The sequence below is a fragment of the Zonotrichia albicollis genome, chromosome 5, assembly GCF_047830755.1.
Source record: "Zonotrichia albicollis isolate bZonAlb1 chromosome 5, bZonAlb1.hap1, whole genome shotgun sequence".
NCBI classification, from domain to species: Eukaryota; Metazoa; Chordata; class Aves; order Passeriformes; family Passerellidae; genus Zonotrichia; species Zonotrichia albicollis.
The window spans coordinates 70948871-70965861 of NC_133823.1; the positions used below are offsets into that span (position 1 = coordinate 70948871).

At 43.1% G+C, this 16991-nt stretch overlaps 1 protein-coding gene across 1 annotated transcript in view; it reads right to left on the reverse strand.

Annotated features, from left to right (window-relative positions):
* The window catches only part of AFG2A (AFG2 AAA ATPase homolog A), a 161372-nt gene extending 152336 nt beyond the window's left edge, over window positions 1-9036 (reverse strand). The window contains 9 exon segments of the mRNA XM_074542018.1: window positions 1099-1222; window positions 1900-1956; window positions 2606-2735; window positions 4753-5367; window positions 6187-6245; window positions 7392-7549; window positions 8127-8251; window positions 8659-8791; window positions 8794-9036. Coding sequence (XP_074398119.1) covers window positions 1099-1222; window positions 1900-1956; window positions 2606-2735; window positions 4753-5367; window positions 6187-6245; window positions 7392-7549; window positions 8127-8251; window positions 8659-8791; window positions 8794-8877 — 1485 coding nt within the window. The 5' untranslated portion in view covers window positions 8878-9036.
* Window positions 9037-16991: the final 7955 nt, after the last annotated feature.

The window sequence follows — 16991 nt, forward strand, 5'->3', positions numbered from 1 at the left end:
TACTTCTAAAATACAATTCAATGTCAAACAGATAATACAAGAGGCACTCCCACTTTCATCCCCAAGAATCTGCTTTCCTAAATCAGGAAATTAAGAACCAAGGAGAGAAAAAGAAGTGCTTAAGCTAAAATTCAGTGTTGGCACAAGAACAAAAAGGTATCAGCAGACCTTGAATAAACATAGTTGGGAAACAAATCAGCTCAGGTATCAAACCCAAGGGAGACAGGAGGTTATAAAGCTTCCTGTAAGTCCAGCAGGAAAAGCAAGGTCAAAAATCCTAACCAATTTCCTCAAGCTCTGCTTCTTCACTTCTACAGTGAGGCACCATCAGTTAGGAGGTCTCCTGTAATATCATTCTCTTCTTGTGAATGAAGCACTCTTTCCAGGAAGAATATCCAGAAATATTTCTTTGCCACCAGAAAATATGTTCTGCCTGTGAACAGTTCCAGGCTGGGCAACTCAAACTGCCATGCAGGAAAATAATGAGAAACTTGCAGATTACATAAACAGAAGAAATTCATTTTCATACTCTGGACAGAGTTCTTTCATTTTTCCCGCTAATAATAATCATAAAACAATAGATGAGAGATTGCCAGATTTTATGGGCTTAATCCATAATTTACTCAAGTCAATTAAATTTACTGTTTCTTTATTAGGCTTTTGTTTATGTCCTACATATTGCTCTGGCACTCTTGAAATAGCTGCTGTTGCCTTTAATCAGGCAGCCTACACATCACCAGAAGTATTCTGATGACTTGGATTTCAGAGCAATTAAAAATACATCATTTAGTTCAATGATGGGCCATCACTGAAATTTCAGATTGATCTCCAAAACTACAAGAGGGGTAGAAGGCAAAGGAAAGGCAGTGAATGGAAGAAACCTACTTTCTTTTAAACTAACAGTCTTCAGGAGACATTCCTCTCCTACACCCTCTGCTCAGCATCCAAAAAACCATTAGATTATTCTACAAAGTCTCACCTAAGTCTGTTTCATTTCCCCACAAGTGATACATCTCAAATTGGCTCCACTGTAGAAGCAACATTATTTTGTTCAGTGAGTCCCCATGTACATTAATTGTCCCATTAGATTCAACTTACTGAGCCAATGCCATCCATTAATGTCAGCAGTGAAGCAACAACTCTCTTTTCCACTTCATTCTGAGCCCCTTCTCTCTTTGGACAGAGTGCATCCAGCTCATCTATAAATATAATTGAGGGGCGACTGAGGGGAAAAAAATAAAGGGAAAAAATGTCAAGGTGCTCAGGAAGATCTAAAACACTAAGGCAGAGGAAAGCTGTTCATGGAAAACATCCAGTTCTACAAAAACTAACAAGCATCCCACTCAGACAGAAAACTAAAATTAATACTATATTAGACAATTAATACCTTTAGTATGCAATAATCTTTTGCTGATGTACAATGAGCACCAGTCACATGAAGTCTAAAGTCTGCCTTGGCCAGGCCTTACAAATATGGGCAAGACACCACTCTGCTCCAGAGAAATCCTATATCCAGTTCCAACACCAACTCATTTAGAGCTGGCCTCCAAAGATAAAAAACTAGAGGAAAATCTGGATCCTGGTGAAACTCAGGCTCATGCCTCCATCTGTTGAAACAAGCACACAATGCACTCACGACACAGCTTGAGCGATTTGGCACCATCCCTAACATCCCCTGAAAAGGGCAGTGTCCAAAAAGATTTAAGATTTAAGAAGATTTAACATCCTAAAATGTGACTGCTTTCCTCTTAGCTAAGCTCAACATAAACAAATTTCTTTTCTTTTAAAAAGCACTGGATGAAAAAAAGTCACAATTCAAAGCTTCTTGGAAACATTTTTCTTTTAAGAACACTAAGGCTGGAACCGATACCACGAATAAATTTCTCCAAAGGAACATACCAGAGAGAAGCCTCAGCGAATATCTGACGTAACCTCGACTCAGACTCCCCATAAAACCTGTGAGAATTAAAATATTTTAATAAAAATCTTGCAGTTTTTGTCTTTTCCAGGCAGCCTGGAGAATTACTGCTTGTGAGTTACAGAAAGCAGTAGCTCACACTTTCAAAGTCCTGAAGTCTGGGCAAATCCACAATTATCTTTATTTCTACAAGGACCAGAAATTAAGGTGAAATTGGGCAAAGGTAAAGTTAGAATTATTACAGATAAAGAGAACTGCTTCTTTTCTGTGTTAGAAACAATTTTACCTATATTTTTTTACCTACAACCTACAAAAAATTTACCTACAAAAAACTACTTATCTAGAGACACAAGTCTGTGGAGTGTCACTTTGGTTGAAAACACATTTTAACAAGTTCATCTTCTAATTGCAGAAGTAACCTACAGGCAACTGCAGATGCAGTTTTAATCCCATCTTTTAATTCAGTCCATGCCTTACACAAATTTCCTGGCCAAGTCCAACGAACATCTTTTAATACAAGAAATGTAAGCCCCACTTGAAAGAACCCTTTCCCACTTGTTTCTGACTCTTTTGGGCAGGTAATCCACAGCAAATACTACATCTCTCCACAATGGATGGAGAGATGCCAGGGTATATTTTGGGCTATTATATTTACAGAATTAATGCAAACAAAGTGGGTGGACTTACTTGCTTATGATTTCAGGGCCGTTAATGACAGTAACGTGAGCGCCAACCTCGTTAGCGACGGCCTTGGCAATCATGGTCTTCCCAGTTCCTGGAGGGCCATAGAGCAGCACTCCCCGAGGAGGAGGGATCCCTTGGGACAGGCACATGCAGGCAAACAGAGCAGAGGAGTTACTGGTGGTAAATGCCAGGCCCAGCCTGCACTTGCACACCTCACTGGCCCTGTTACTGCCAATAATAACTTGACCCCAGCATTAATTCATTTGACAGACATGTCATGATGATGAATTAGGCTTTCAGGGAAAAGGCTGCTCTTAAATGGGACATACATACACATTTTGTATTTTTCAAGTCCAAAAGATTCTGTTTAAAAAGCACCTATTTAAATCATTATTTTTTTCAGCAGATCATTACAGTCTTCCCTGTGTTTACCCAAGAAGATTACTCAGCTGAGTACCTAACATCCATGAATACCCTTTAAGTTGTTCATGATTCTTACAGGGTCATATCAAATTTCCCACATCAGAAAACCACTTCTCTACAACACTCCAAAAAAGGTCTAGAGATACTGTAAGGCTTGATGTAGGAATGTTTGCAAGATGGTGACAAACACACATTAAAAGGATGAATCTGCCTATTTAATGGCACATGTCAAGAGCCAAAGAGACAGAAACATAAGGGACTTTGGAAGAACAAGGTACTGCTGTGTATAGTTGAAGCTGGACAGAAAATACAGGCAAACTGCATGAAATACAACTGTGATCCCAGGCAGAGCCCATCAAAGAAAGTCTGAGACCAGCAAAGCCAAATTAAATGGGCACAAAAGCCAAAAACAAAAGTTGAAAAATTAGAAAGCAAAAAGCAGAGACAAGCATTTGACAAAGGCCTGACCCCAGCACAAAAGACACTGGTGAAACACAACCAAAGAAACACCAGGTGGGACTGGGAACCAGACAAGGCAGGCCACATGCCCAAATCTTAGAAACTAATACACTGGCAAAGGGAAAAAATTATCTGCCCTCTGACAAAGGATAAAAAATAAAAGCATCCCTACAGACAGGTTCCTTCACAGCAGCCCATTAAGGCACGTGCTGCTCCCTCCTGTGGTGTTTCTGGCACTGGCAATGCACAGGGCTGTGGAACCACAGGCTCACCTCAGCTCCAGCCTCACTGCCCAGGAGCAGACAAGGACTCCCAACGTTTGGATGGGGGCTAAAGGATTGTAACTGCTGAGAAAACATCATGTGATGAGTATGAATCTGCTCGAGCTTCAGGGATTAGGTATGAAGAACATTCATGCTGAAGCAAACCCTGTGGTGATGCTGGGGTTGGAGCACTCATGATGGAGATGCCTCACACCACCCCAGAGGCACCTGAGGATCATGGCCAGGAAACAGCCACCTGTGTGCTATGGAAACTGTCCCCAGTGAAATCACCTCCCCTGTGTGTGGGGAAAGAGGTCAGAGAGAGAAATAATAGGCCTCCAAGACAAGAGAGTAAATAAGTATTTATAGGTAAAAGAGCCCTGCCTCACAGCAATGCACACCTCAACAAGGTACACAGCCCTTTGTGATAAATACACAGCACAGTCACAAAAATGCTCCAAGTTTTTATATATATTACCTACAACTTTATGTATGGCAACAGTAAATGAATCTGGTATTCCACCCTGTAATTCCATGCTGAACACATTGGCAGTTTGAGTAAAAGCCTCAAAAGACCTCCTTGAAATTTTGAATAAAAAAAGTATAAGAATTAATCTGAGTTCTTCTCCATTTAAAGGCTATGAATAACTGAGTCTACCAACACAAAATCTTACAACAACACAAACAACTGCCCCTTTCAAGTGTCCAAGTACAGAAACCTTTCCTATTTGCTATAAATTCTGCTCATGCACGCCTGAATTTTGGTGCAGACATGCATTTCTTCCCTGCTCAACTGTTTCTCACACAGGCTAACCAGAACATCTCCACAGTATCCACACAATGTAATTATAAAGCAGCTTGACATCATTTGGACACACAAGTTTACCAGATCAGTTACATAAAATTCAGTGCATAATCCTGGAGTAATTAGTGTTTAAAAATAAAACAAAAAAGTCACATTAAAGACAAAAGTTAATGAAGAAAGCCAACTCTCAGGCATCATACCATAGCTCTTGAACAGTTCAGGTTGCTTCAAGGGCAGTTCAACAGTTTCTCTAATAGTTCTGAGCTGGCTGCCTAAGCCTCCGATCATGTCATAGGTGACCCGGGACTGACACTCGCCATCCTCTGCTGCGCTGGTCCTTGGCTCAATAAAATTGATTTTAGTTCTTGAAGAAATGAAGTAAAAACAATCTGTATGGCTCACTGCTCCGATTCTGCCAGTGAGTGGGAGTCCCTCAGTGCTGCCCTCCCCAGGCAGCTGCAGATCCTGGGTGAGCTCTGCACTGTCCCCCCTGCTGGCTCTGTCTCCGTGCCCGGAGCCTGGAGCGCCGGGAGTGACTGGCGAGCCTGGATCCACGGCTTTGCTCGGGGGGCTCGTGGAGCCAACCTGGGGACTGTCACCAATGTCCATCCTGCCCAGCTGCAGGGACAAGTCTAAGGCACTGCTCTCCAAATCAGAGCTCTCAAGGTCTGGCTCATTGCAGTCACTGGGAATGGCACTGCCCTGGGCAATCAGCTCTGCGCCGTCAGTCCCCCTCACTTTCATCACCACCACGTTGCAAAGTCTGCCATAGTAAGTGAAAGCCAAGAGGTTTCCTGGCAGGACTATTTTCCCATCTGTGAGAAGGTTAAAGAAGAAAAAAAGACAAAGATGATGCTATTTCAATCTACTTTGGCAGCAATTAACACTCAAGGTATTCTTGCATCAAAAAAATTCTTTATCAGGAAGCTTAGAAAGTGCTATAAATTAACAAAACAAAAGGCAATTACGAGGTAATTTCAGGTTCTTTGAATGATCCTTTTGTGCACAAGCAGACTCTACATATGATACTGACAAATGTTTATCCAGTAATCTCCTACACTTAAACTCATGATTAATTTCACCTTTTAAAATTTCATATAAAGAGAGGATTTTGGAATTAGCATTGTAAGAAGCAAAAATTTTGTATTCACTACCTTCAATAACTTACCTTGCTTTTTTGCCTTCCTTATGTACACCTACCACCCAATGAAGAGCAACTTCACTTATTTACCACCAACACAAAAAAAAAACATGGATTCAGAGATTGGAATTTCAAGTTAATGTTGTTATTAATGTGCAGCAGTGCACTCTTTTCCTCACAGTGCAAGTAAACTCTGGAGTGCACCCCAGCAGTATCAGCCTGCAGGCTGTCAATGGGTGTGAACACTCCTGATTTGAGGCAAGTAATACAAGTATTGGACAGGAGAAATGGAGCCACAGCTAATGCAAATTAGATATCTGCAGCATGGCACAATCAGTCAGCCCAAGACAGATCCCTGAACAAAGTGTGAACAAAGTAACTTTCCCCTGTTCTGCCACAAGCCCTTGAGTGAGAACATAAAAGGAAAATCCTTGCTCTTGTATCCAGAACTACAAAAATTAAACAGTCAAAAGAGAAGCAGTAAAACTCATACCAAGGTTTCTCAGCAGACAGACAGACATTTCCTCAGCATTAACAGTTCCATCTTTGTCCCTGTGGTAGGAAGGGAAAATATTGGTTTTCCAAGCACTTAAAACCAAAACCACAGTCCACAGCACTTCACAGTCCCCATATCATATGGACTATAACCCTGAAGGTATCAGACACACAATAACAAAAGAAGTGTACCTATTTAACCTAGTTTTGCCAAACAAAACATTGTAATTAACAAAATCCTAAGTTGCACTTATCATTTCTTAGGATCTCCAATAGGCAATGCAGGCATCTTAATCATTGCTACAGGTACTGAATTGAGAAAAATTTAGATCAGGCAGGTTTATTTCAGAAGATACACACACACAACTTTTACTGACTAAAGCAATGCCTTGAGCACTTGCACACCCACTACCAAAACACTCCAAGATTTCCCACAAAGCATTTGCTAGTCGTTTAATTAGCTGACTCAGAGCTAAGACTCACTTCACCCCCAATTTGCAGACGGAACTCCCCAACTTCTGCGAGCACTCACACCCCGGAGGGCTGAAAAGCAGCGGCACCAAGGGCACCGACAGCAGCCGCTGCTGCTGCAACTCCAAGCGCGAACAACGGGGGGAGCCCCAAGCCCGCCTGAAAGCCGCTGCTCGATTTGAGCCGTCAAGAAAGCAGCTTAATGGAAAACAGGTGTATTAAGTTCATTTAGAGGACACTTCTTAATAGATCAGAGCCTTTGCTGATGAGTAAACACGTAGTTAACTATACGGTGTTGGGGTGCGATTCTTTTAAGTGGAGGAAAAGCTAAATGATGCATATGAGCACTACCCAGAGGTGTTTAATTTGCAGAGAATGAACTACACCTGTAAAGCATCTAGAAACCTAGGAATTACTTAAGCAATGGGACTTCAATGTATTCTTTTAGTAATTTATGTTCTTGCTTCTTATATGAAACTATAGCTCTCTGGACATCAGGAATTTCTTCATGGAAAAAAAAAGCTGCAAATGACTGCCTGGGAACTGGGATGTTTATTTACATCACAGTTACACTTTCAAAAGGAACTGTAAAGTAATTGTATTTAGGAAATAACTGTCATCAGACTCTACAACAATCCAAATGCCAGCTCTGTGAAATGATAAGAGAATGACAACATTTTCAAGGGATCTGGTTGAATAAAAACCTCAGTAAGTTTATAACAGGTTCCATACCTCAACTTTACATCGACCTCCTCTGCCTGGATGACTGCGCCAGTCACGGGCTGCACAGTGAGGGCATCACCTGGATTTACTTTCAGGTTCTTCTGAGTGGTTTCAGCCAGCCCAATTTTCCCCCCTGGGAAGCCTGCAGTGGGCCAAGCAGTACAGACCTGGGAAGAGTTTTCAAAGCAAACACCTGTTAATTAAGAGGTAATAACACCTGCTCAATTCCAGCCAAGGTTAATATGAAGGATTAGGTTAAAACCTGGTTCCAATGAGCAAGACACAAGGGGCACTGAGCTCTTAAGATTTGATCTAAGACACTTCCAAAATTTATAGGGTTATATTTTGCCTACAGATGTGATAAAAAATTCCACAAGGTCTCTCTACACATTCTGGAGATGACTCAAAAGCATACACTACTGATTAGAAAAAGCCATGCATCAGTGAAAAGAAGATGAGCAAATAACTGTACACTTTATTTGCAAGTAAAACAGATCTGTGTCTAAAACAGATATAAGATATAGCCCATTTACTCATACATGACCTATAAATTTATAGGAAAAAAAATCAGCTGCACGGATTTTTGCCAACACAGAGAATACAGATGCAACTACAGTGCAGAAAACATGGAAGAGCACATTCACCATCTTTCTCAACACATGATCCATGCTTGTTCCATTGAATATAACAGGAACAGGCTAACAGCATGGGAAAAACACTTATAGGGTCAAGAAAGGGCCTCACCTCCTGCCGCCCATCAGCGGAGGTGAGCAGGGCCGGCCTCCCTATGCAAAGATCCGCAGACTTCATGCTGCTCAGCGACAGCTGCGCCAGCGCTCTGCGCAGCATCTTCGGGACTTTGTCATCTCCTAAAGTTTTCGGGAGGAAAAAAAACCAGTTTTTTCTGTCCTTCCCCTCAGTAGCGCCGGCGTTTCCCGCGCTCCTCGGGCAGCACAGCCTCGCCAGCCCTCACGGCGGCCGCTCTGAGGGGAGCGCGCGGCCCCCCGTGAGCGCGGTGCCGCCGGCGGGGCTGCGAACACGGGCAGCCCCCCACGCTGCCGCCCCTTCCACCGCGATTTCGCTGCCGCCGGCACCCTTCCGCGGGGATAAAGGTAGGATTCATGGGGGCCTGGAGTGGGAGATCCCCCGCTCCTGCGTTCCTGAGCCGCCGGGAAAGTGGCTGGGCAGGGATTCAGATTCAAACGAGGCGCCCTCAGCGCGCCGGGCTGAGGCAGCGGGGCCGGGGCTGCCCGTGCCCGCCTCCCTCACGCCGTACCTGCCTCCACGGCGTCGGCCACACGCAGCACCAGCGGCCCGCCCGCGGCAGCTCCGAGGTGAGCATCCCGTGGGGAGCCGCTGCCTGCGGCCAGGCGCCCCTTGCTCTTCCTTCTGGAAGAGGAGGCGGACATGCTGCCGGTGGCCGGCGCAGAGCGGTTCCGGAGCAGAGGCCGGCACCGCCCCGGGGGCGGCCGCTCCCCGCCCCGCTCAGCGCCATGGCGGGCCCGTGGCGGGGACTGCGGAGGGCGCGGGGCTGGGCAGCCCTGGCGGGGCTGCGGGCGAGAACGGACAAGTTCGGGGGTGTGAGCGTGGACCTGGGCGAGCTGCGCGGCTCCCCGCGGCTGGAGCGGGCCGCTTTCGGGCGGTGGCTGCGGGGCAAGTGCCGGGCGGGGGTCCCGAGTGCCGGGGCGGGCGGGGGGCGGTGTGTGAGGGGGGCGGGCGGCCCGCCAGGGGGCGCCTTCAGCCGCCGCCTTCCCCTCACGGAGCCTCAGCCGCGGCCGGGGAATGAAGGGCGCTGGCAGGAGGAAAACAGATCGTTCACAGAACCGTAAAATAGGTAGGGTTGGAAGGAACCCCTGGAAATCATCCAATCCGATCGCCCGGAGCAGGTGACACAGGAGTGGCAAACCATAGCAGGTGGATTTGGGTTTGGAATGTCTCCAGAGAAGGAGACTGCGCGCCCCCACTGGGCAGCCCAAGCCAGTGCTCTGCCACTCTTACTGGTTCTTCCTCGTGAGGAGGTGAAAGTTCAGGTGTTTGAGTTTGTGGTCATTGCTCCTTTTCCCGTCACTGGGTACCACTGAAAAGAGTCTGGCATCATTCTCTTGGCGCCCACCTTTGAGGTATGTGGATGGATTGATGAAGTCCCAACTGTGACTCATCTTCTCCAGACTGAACAGGTCCAGCTCCCACAGTCTCCCCTCACAGAGAGGTGGTCCACACCCCTCATCCTTTTTGTGGCCTCCACTGGATGCACTCCAGTAGTTCCTTATCTTCCTTGTACTGAGGAGCCCAGGACTGGACAGAGCACTCCAGAAGAGTAGTTCCCCTGTTTCTCGTGACAGACCCTAAATGTAAAAGCCATCATTTTGCACGTGAACACCCAGCTGTACCACATAAAATGTCGACCTGGCAGCCTCTCAGACTGCTGGTGAGTTTCTCACACCAACAATAGTTTTACCTTGTGGTAAATTACATGAAAATACAGATTTTTGCACGTCACCAACGGCTATAGTGTGTGGTAAAGTTTAAAGCAACACAGACCAAGGGCAAAGGGGTCCCTGACCCTCCTCACTTCCCTCTCTTGCAGAGTCTGTCTCTCAGTGGCGGGATGAAGGCTGCATTGCTGTCTGGCTCCATGTCCCCATCCTCCAGAGCAGCCTGGTGGCAGTGGCTGCTTCCCAAGGCTTTGCTTTCCACCACGCTGAGCAGGGCTCGTCCACCCTGACGCTGTGGCTGGCAGAGGGGCCCAGCAGGCTGCCAGGGTTTGCCACACACCAGCTGGGGGTTGCAGGTGAGTTACAGGAGTAGTGACACCCACAGAAAATCTTGAAAGAGCCCTTAGGAGGCTGTTCAGTAGGAATCGTTCCTCTCTACAACCAGCACATGGAAACCAGCTGGCTGCTGCATTTTGGAATGAAAAAGCAACCACCAATGTAGAGAAAAAAAGCACTTCTCTGCTCTGTGTGCTTAATGTGTATATCTGTTTAAACTGTGTTGAAATTAATGTCTGTAAATGGGGAAAACTTGACCCAACATGGATTGTTCAGAAGCTAAAGCAGCTATTAGCCTGAATGGCAGTGGTCTGGAAGCTGATCTAAACTGTGCCTAGAAATCTTTAATCCAAACATGTATTTTACAAAAAACCCCACAAACACCATACTCTTATCCATGTAGATCTCCCACAGCTAGAAAATTGTTCCATAACAGAAAATTTCCAAGGAGCTAGACAAGACAGTTTCCCCTTTTTTCTTTTTTCTTTTTTCATACAGCACAACACAAGGGACTGATGATGAGCCAAAAATACAGTCATCTTGAAGTTAGCTTCACAAATTCCAGTGGTTTTGTTCTCTCACTCAGCAGAGTGCCACAGATAAGCCATTACCTATCCCATCACTCAGTTACCTGTGACTGGAGATTGGTTTGGAGCCCTCATGTACTGGATAAGGGTTACATTAACACACAGAAATGACGAGACTGACGAGAGCACATCTCTCCAGTTGCAGCCCTGACTTGTTTGTCAGGGCACACAGGGACTCTGTGGGGTGTTATTTCTCCACCAAGTGGTGTTAAGGCCCATAAACAGCAATTTGAAAAATCTAGTTGGGAAGAACTCACAAAAGATGGTTTGTTCTGTGTAGCAGCAGGTCAGGTGAAAAAGCCTTGAATTACAAAACAGTAACACCAGCAGTGGGAGTCTTCGGTTCCCAGGCCAGCAGAGGGCAGGGTGGGTGCTGAAGGCAGCCTTGGAGTTTGTCAATGGACATGTTGGAGCATGTTTTCCTGAGGTATTTTGGAAACCTCACCATTAAAATATGTGGCATTAAACTGCAGCAGGACAGTGCATTCTCCTCACAAAAGCACCGGGTTGCTCCTAGTGAGGAAACCTAAGTGACAGAGAGGTTTTCTGCATAGAACTTGCAGAGCTGGAAGTGCTGCTTGAAAGGAAATCCCATAAAAGATGAGTTGGGACCCTGGTGGGCATCAGAAAGAGCTAAAAGAAAAATCATAACTCTGAAAGACTTGCAAATATTGAAAAATACATTTTCAGAGCATAATTTGCAGCTGTGCTTCAAAACTCTTTGCACTCTGCAAGTAGAAATGAACATTAAAGAGAACTTTGGTAAGTGCAGGTATACAGATTACATGATTTCTTGTATGGATTTTAAAATTGCACAACATACAATGTATTCGTTCTTTGCTACCATTTTTCAAAGATGTGCGCTTTTAGTCATCATTGGGATTTTCTTTAAAGGACATAAATACTTCAAGAAATCATTCTGGGCAGGTAAACAAGTGTGAAATAATGACTGCTATGTGGGGTTTTTTGTTCTTTATTCTGCCCACTCCGAGTGGATCTGGAACACATCCCAAAAATACACTAAGCAGCATGGATACCACCTGGTAGGTTTATTCCATTATTTTTCTACTTTAGGAGGGAGACCCTGAGTAGTGGAAAGGATCCATTCTATTTTTAATTCATTTTCTTGAAATATTAAAGTATTTAAATACAAATATTGGAGAGGGGTTCAAACACAAGGCTTTCTTTATTCCCTAACCAAAAAGTATATTAGAACATGTCTGCAGTAAATAAAAGCAATTTTCTGTTGAGAGTGTCCATCTCAAAGCTGTGGGCAGACAGTGAGATGCAGCAGTCAGTGCTGTGAGCATCCTAAGTGGAAAGCAGAGATGTGGAGAGTGGCTGGCTGGCCAGCAGGGAGCCAGCCCAGGAGCAGGGAGCAGGTAGTGACTCTCACTGCCAAGTGGACCAGCAGCTGCTTTTCTCCTGTCTGGAGTTTCCCACGCAGCAAAGGCAGCACAGCCAGGCCTTGTGCCTCAGCACCGTGCAGCCAAGTGATGACAAAGGTGTGAATAAGCTGGGTCAGGTCATGTTTTACCAGACTGGATCAGAGTGGCCAAGCAGAGAGTAGCAAATGTTACTCATTGGGTTTGGCCATTATTGTTCAGAAATAGTGGAATGTGTGATGTGTCTTCCAGCTAAGTTACTGCATCCGTTTGTAGGCGGCAGGATTTTCCACATGTGTAAAGATACAGAGGAGTCTCTGGTGTGTGAAGTGATTAACGTGTTTTTAAAGAGCATTTCCAAAATGCTCCACCTCCAACCAAGGAGGATGTGGCCTGCCATCCAGAAAGTGGCATGATTGTAAATATGCAACACGTCCAGAAAGTAACATGATTGTAAATATGCAGCACATCCAGAAAGTGACCTGATTGTAAATATGCAACACGTCCAGAAAGTAACATGATTGTAAATATGCAGCATGTCCAGAAAGTGACATGATTGTAAATATGCAGCACATCCCAAAAGTGACATGATTGTAAATATGCAGCACGTCCAGAAAGTGACATGTTTGTAAATATGCAACATGTCCAGAAATTAACATGATGGTAAATATGCAGCACATCCAGCAAGTGACATGATTGTAAATATGCAACACATCCCAAAAGTGACATGATTGTAAATATGATGTCTGTAAGTATGCAACAATGGCATGAGAGGACAAGCTGAGGAAGGAAAGTAAAAGAAATGTGAAAGGCATTTTCTTCCCCCTCACGTGGTCTGCAAACAAGCCTTACAACACAGCTGTTATTTGCATTGCTACCACCTTAATCCACTTGTTAAAACAAAGTCCTTGAAGGACTCCAGGAAGGAGAGCCTGCACACACATAGGATGAGCAGCCTTGGCCAGTCCTGGTATGTAAGGAAATCTAAACTGAGCAGCTGCATTACTGTGCAACTGCACAGGAAGATGGAGGTGGATAGGTTTGATAAGCCACTTATGGAAAGTGACTTAAAAGTAGTTCCCAAGTTGTTTTACAAATACCTGCCCCTGCCTGCTGATGCTTGCAGTGCAAGCAGTGGTGTCTGCACTCATTCTGTGGTTGACAGGTGCATCTCAACACTGAGCATCTCTGCATGCATTTTTACATCAGTCATAAATAAAACAGTAGGATATTTTTCTCCTCCGTTATTCATTATCTGGAGTTATCTAAGGGATTCTTTTATTGTTTAAATGCTTTTTTTGCCTGTTCCCTAAAAGAAAACATTCAAAACCAAGTGGTATTGTAATAGTGATTACTTGGTTGGGTTTCAGGTACAAACCTTTCTAGAAAGTCATCCTGGCATTGGATGAATTAAAGGTCCAGATACCACATTTGTAGCAGGAGGCAGAGTTTTTAAGAACCACAATCCAGGGCAGTCAAACTGCAGTCTCACTGATGCCAACCAAGTGTGGCCCAGCAAGGGAACATGAGACCAGGCAGCAAATCCTGTTACTGTGTTTTCATCCTTCTTGCTCTGGATTTAGGTATCCCCTAGCAGAGATTCTGATCACCTCACTGGGAGATTCACTGCCAAAAATGACATTCACAGGCTTCAATTTCAGGGGAACAGAGGAGAGCAAACACACTTTCTGTTTGATTCAAACAACAGTTTCCTGCCTTCACCAGCCCTCCCTGGTCTCAGCAAACCCTTTGGCTGAGGCTTTTCTAGAAAACAAATCCTCTTATCACAAACTTCCTCTTGCTTTTCTTTTGTTGCCTCTTTTAATCATTACAGTAGTTGAACTTGGACACTGCTAAATATTTACAGGAGGAATGAAATCATAAAGTCACAAGCCCTGGGGAGGCAGATATGTGACTAGCCTCTTAAAGCATGTCCTTTGACATATCTTGAAAGAAGACTGGTACTTCATCTTTGAAATATCCTCCTACACATAACTCTGCCATGTATTATTAAAAAACAGGATGTTTTTAGCTGGACACTCACTCCTTAATAATTCCTTCCTGTGGGTATAGTTTCCCATAGCATTTTAAATGCACATCATCACAGATGTGCCTTTATCCTCCTCCTCCTGCTTGTAAAATGATGTGAGCATTTTGTTACCCTTAGCCTCTAATTTGAAAGCCCTGCATGACTGATGTGGAAAAGATCCTGGTAAGTTGCACCACAGCACTCTTTAAAATCTGAGAAAAATACCTGTTGTAAGGGAAGGACATTTTTTAAAGTATGACCAGTGAGTATGACATAATTAAACATGAAAGCACTTGGGTTCCAGAAAGTAGGAAAACTTGTAATCTGTGGGAGAAAGTCATGGGCTGAGCATGAGGATATAAGGGAAAGCTGCACTTCTCAGTCAGACAGGTTTTTTCATCAAGTGAAAGTGTCACTTTTCCACTTGGAAGCAGCACTTTTTGATGAAGAAGTTGACTCAGATTATGGTGCAGTTCCTGTCATGAGTTGTTAGCTGGGTAGTGTGGGTTCAGAGACGCTCACACAGCTGAACATTGTCTGCACAGTCAGCCCAGAGTGTGTTATTAACCCAAAACCACTCAAATCTCCACTACAGCAGGTGGGGGCTTTGTCATGAATTTCACTGAAAAAACATTCATCCCCCCTTCAGGGTGGCTTCTCAGCCAGAGTCACTGGAAAATTCTCTGTTATTTGAGGAAGATTACAGGCCTGTCTGCTGAAATGAGCTTTGCCAGATTGTTTGGGTAACCTCTTGATCTTGCATTCTTTAGTTCTGATATTAACACAAGCAAGTTCTTCGTTTCATTTCTTGTCTAATCCGGAACTTAAAAGCTGCAATTATTTATCTTGATACTGCCAACGTTGAATTTTTATATGGGATACTTAAGCTCTTTGTGATACTTTATTGTGCATCCATTTTCCACTGACAAACCACTTTGTGATTCATCCATACAAACCTTGCTATCTGTACATTACCAAAACATGTTAAAACATGTTATATTTATCAAAACATGTTAAATTTTGGTTGTTAGGATTGAATGGCTTTGTCCAACACTTTCTCTTTTTCAATATTCTTTCTATGCCAGGTGCTGTTCTAGATGAAAGCACTGGAAAGGTGTTAGTTGTACAAGACAGAAATAAGGTAAGTTTATTGCAGGATTATAAAATAGAGAAGTTCATTTAGATAAGCCTATTCTGTAATATAAAACAAAATATATTTTGTTTTTATTCCAGTCCAAAATTGTGATAGTAAAAAGTTACTTCCTTTTACAAGTTCATTAGGACCTACAATACAGTTAATGAACTTCAGTGAACTTAATGAAGTTAATTAAGTTAATGAACTTAATGAACTTTCATAGGCAGGTTCAATCATACCACGTGTTGAGTTTCTAACACAAAAGACAAGGGTACTTCTCTTCCTCTGAACTTGTTTCCTGTAGCTGAAGATGTCTAGTTTTCACTTTTGTATTTTATATTTTTACTTACAGTAAATTAAAATGTTGAGGACTTGGCTTTAGGAGGACTTTCAGGCTTTCATTCAACAATTACCAATTAAAGCATAAACCTACTTCTCATGCTGTAGACTCCAAAAGTGGTTCCAGCTCCAGGGAACAAAGCACACTGTAAACATTAATACCTATTATTTACCCTTTTATAAACAAAAATATAAATGTGCATGCTCACCTCTTAGTAAATATCTTGAACAGATATGAGAGTAAAAAAAAAAATAGTAACAGCTGTTGGAATTTTAAGAGTTGTTTGGGTTTAATTGTGACAGGACAATTCCACAGCACACAAAGATTTCCAGGAACTAAAAGTAAATCTGAAAGCCAATAGAAAAAAGCCAATATGTGTTTTCCATCTGCACTATTTTTAATCTATTACTATAAGTTCCTATCCAAGCCCTTTAAGAATGCCCAGGAAAAAAAAATAGTTTTCCAATGTAGTCATTAGGGTTTCAAATCACTGGAAAGCACACAGCTTCCCTGCTGTGCTGCATAGACAAAAAAGGCTTTTTTTGGGCCAGTGTGCCTTTTTACTGCATTTATTTCTAGGAGAAGGGTAACTTCTTCCTACATAAACTTTTAGCAAGGAAAGAAATAGAAAGTACATAGAAGTAAAGGTAAAGCCTACAAATCTTTGTGCTCTTGCCAGAGGTGCAGGGACTGGGACTCCTTTAGCAGTGTGAGTAACAACACCAAGCCTGCACTTCACGTTTTAATATTGAACTTTATTGTCAATAAATGTTTCTATACATAAATCACACACAAGCCCTCATTTCTTGTATCCATGAAAATGACAAGTTACACTAAATGATCATTACAGACACATCTTAAAGCCAGTGCAGTATAGAACAGTACAATCATAATACCTGTTTGTAAGATTAAATATATATACATTTTAAAAAGCCAAAACAATGGAAGTAGAATACATTAGTGATTAAATATAAGATTATATAGTCTATAGCAGCTTTTAAAAAAATATTCAACTACTCTATCTAGCAGCAACATTGTCTAATGACTGTTAGACAGTTTGTATTTTCAATCAGTAGGTGTTTTGTTCCCATTGTTCTTACAGACTGTAGCTGTCTCTAATCATCCTGTCAGCAGGAACAAACAAGTTCCAACTTACTGATATTTATAAAATAACAATACTGCAACTTCAACAACAACAAAAAAAAACTTTGTGTTAATTGTCTCCTTCTTATTAAAGAGTACAACACAGGCTGACTACTTCACTAATGGATTTTTCCTCCAATACAGACTATAAATGCATGGAAATTTCCAGGAGGTCTGTCTAATCCAGGAGAAGACATTGGTAAGTCCTATGAGAACAGG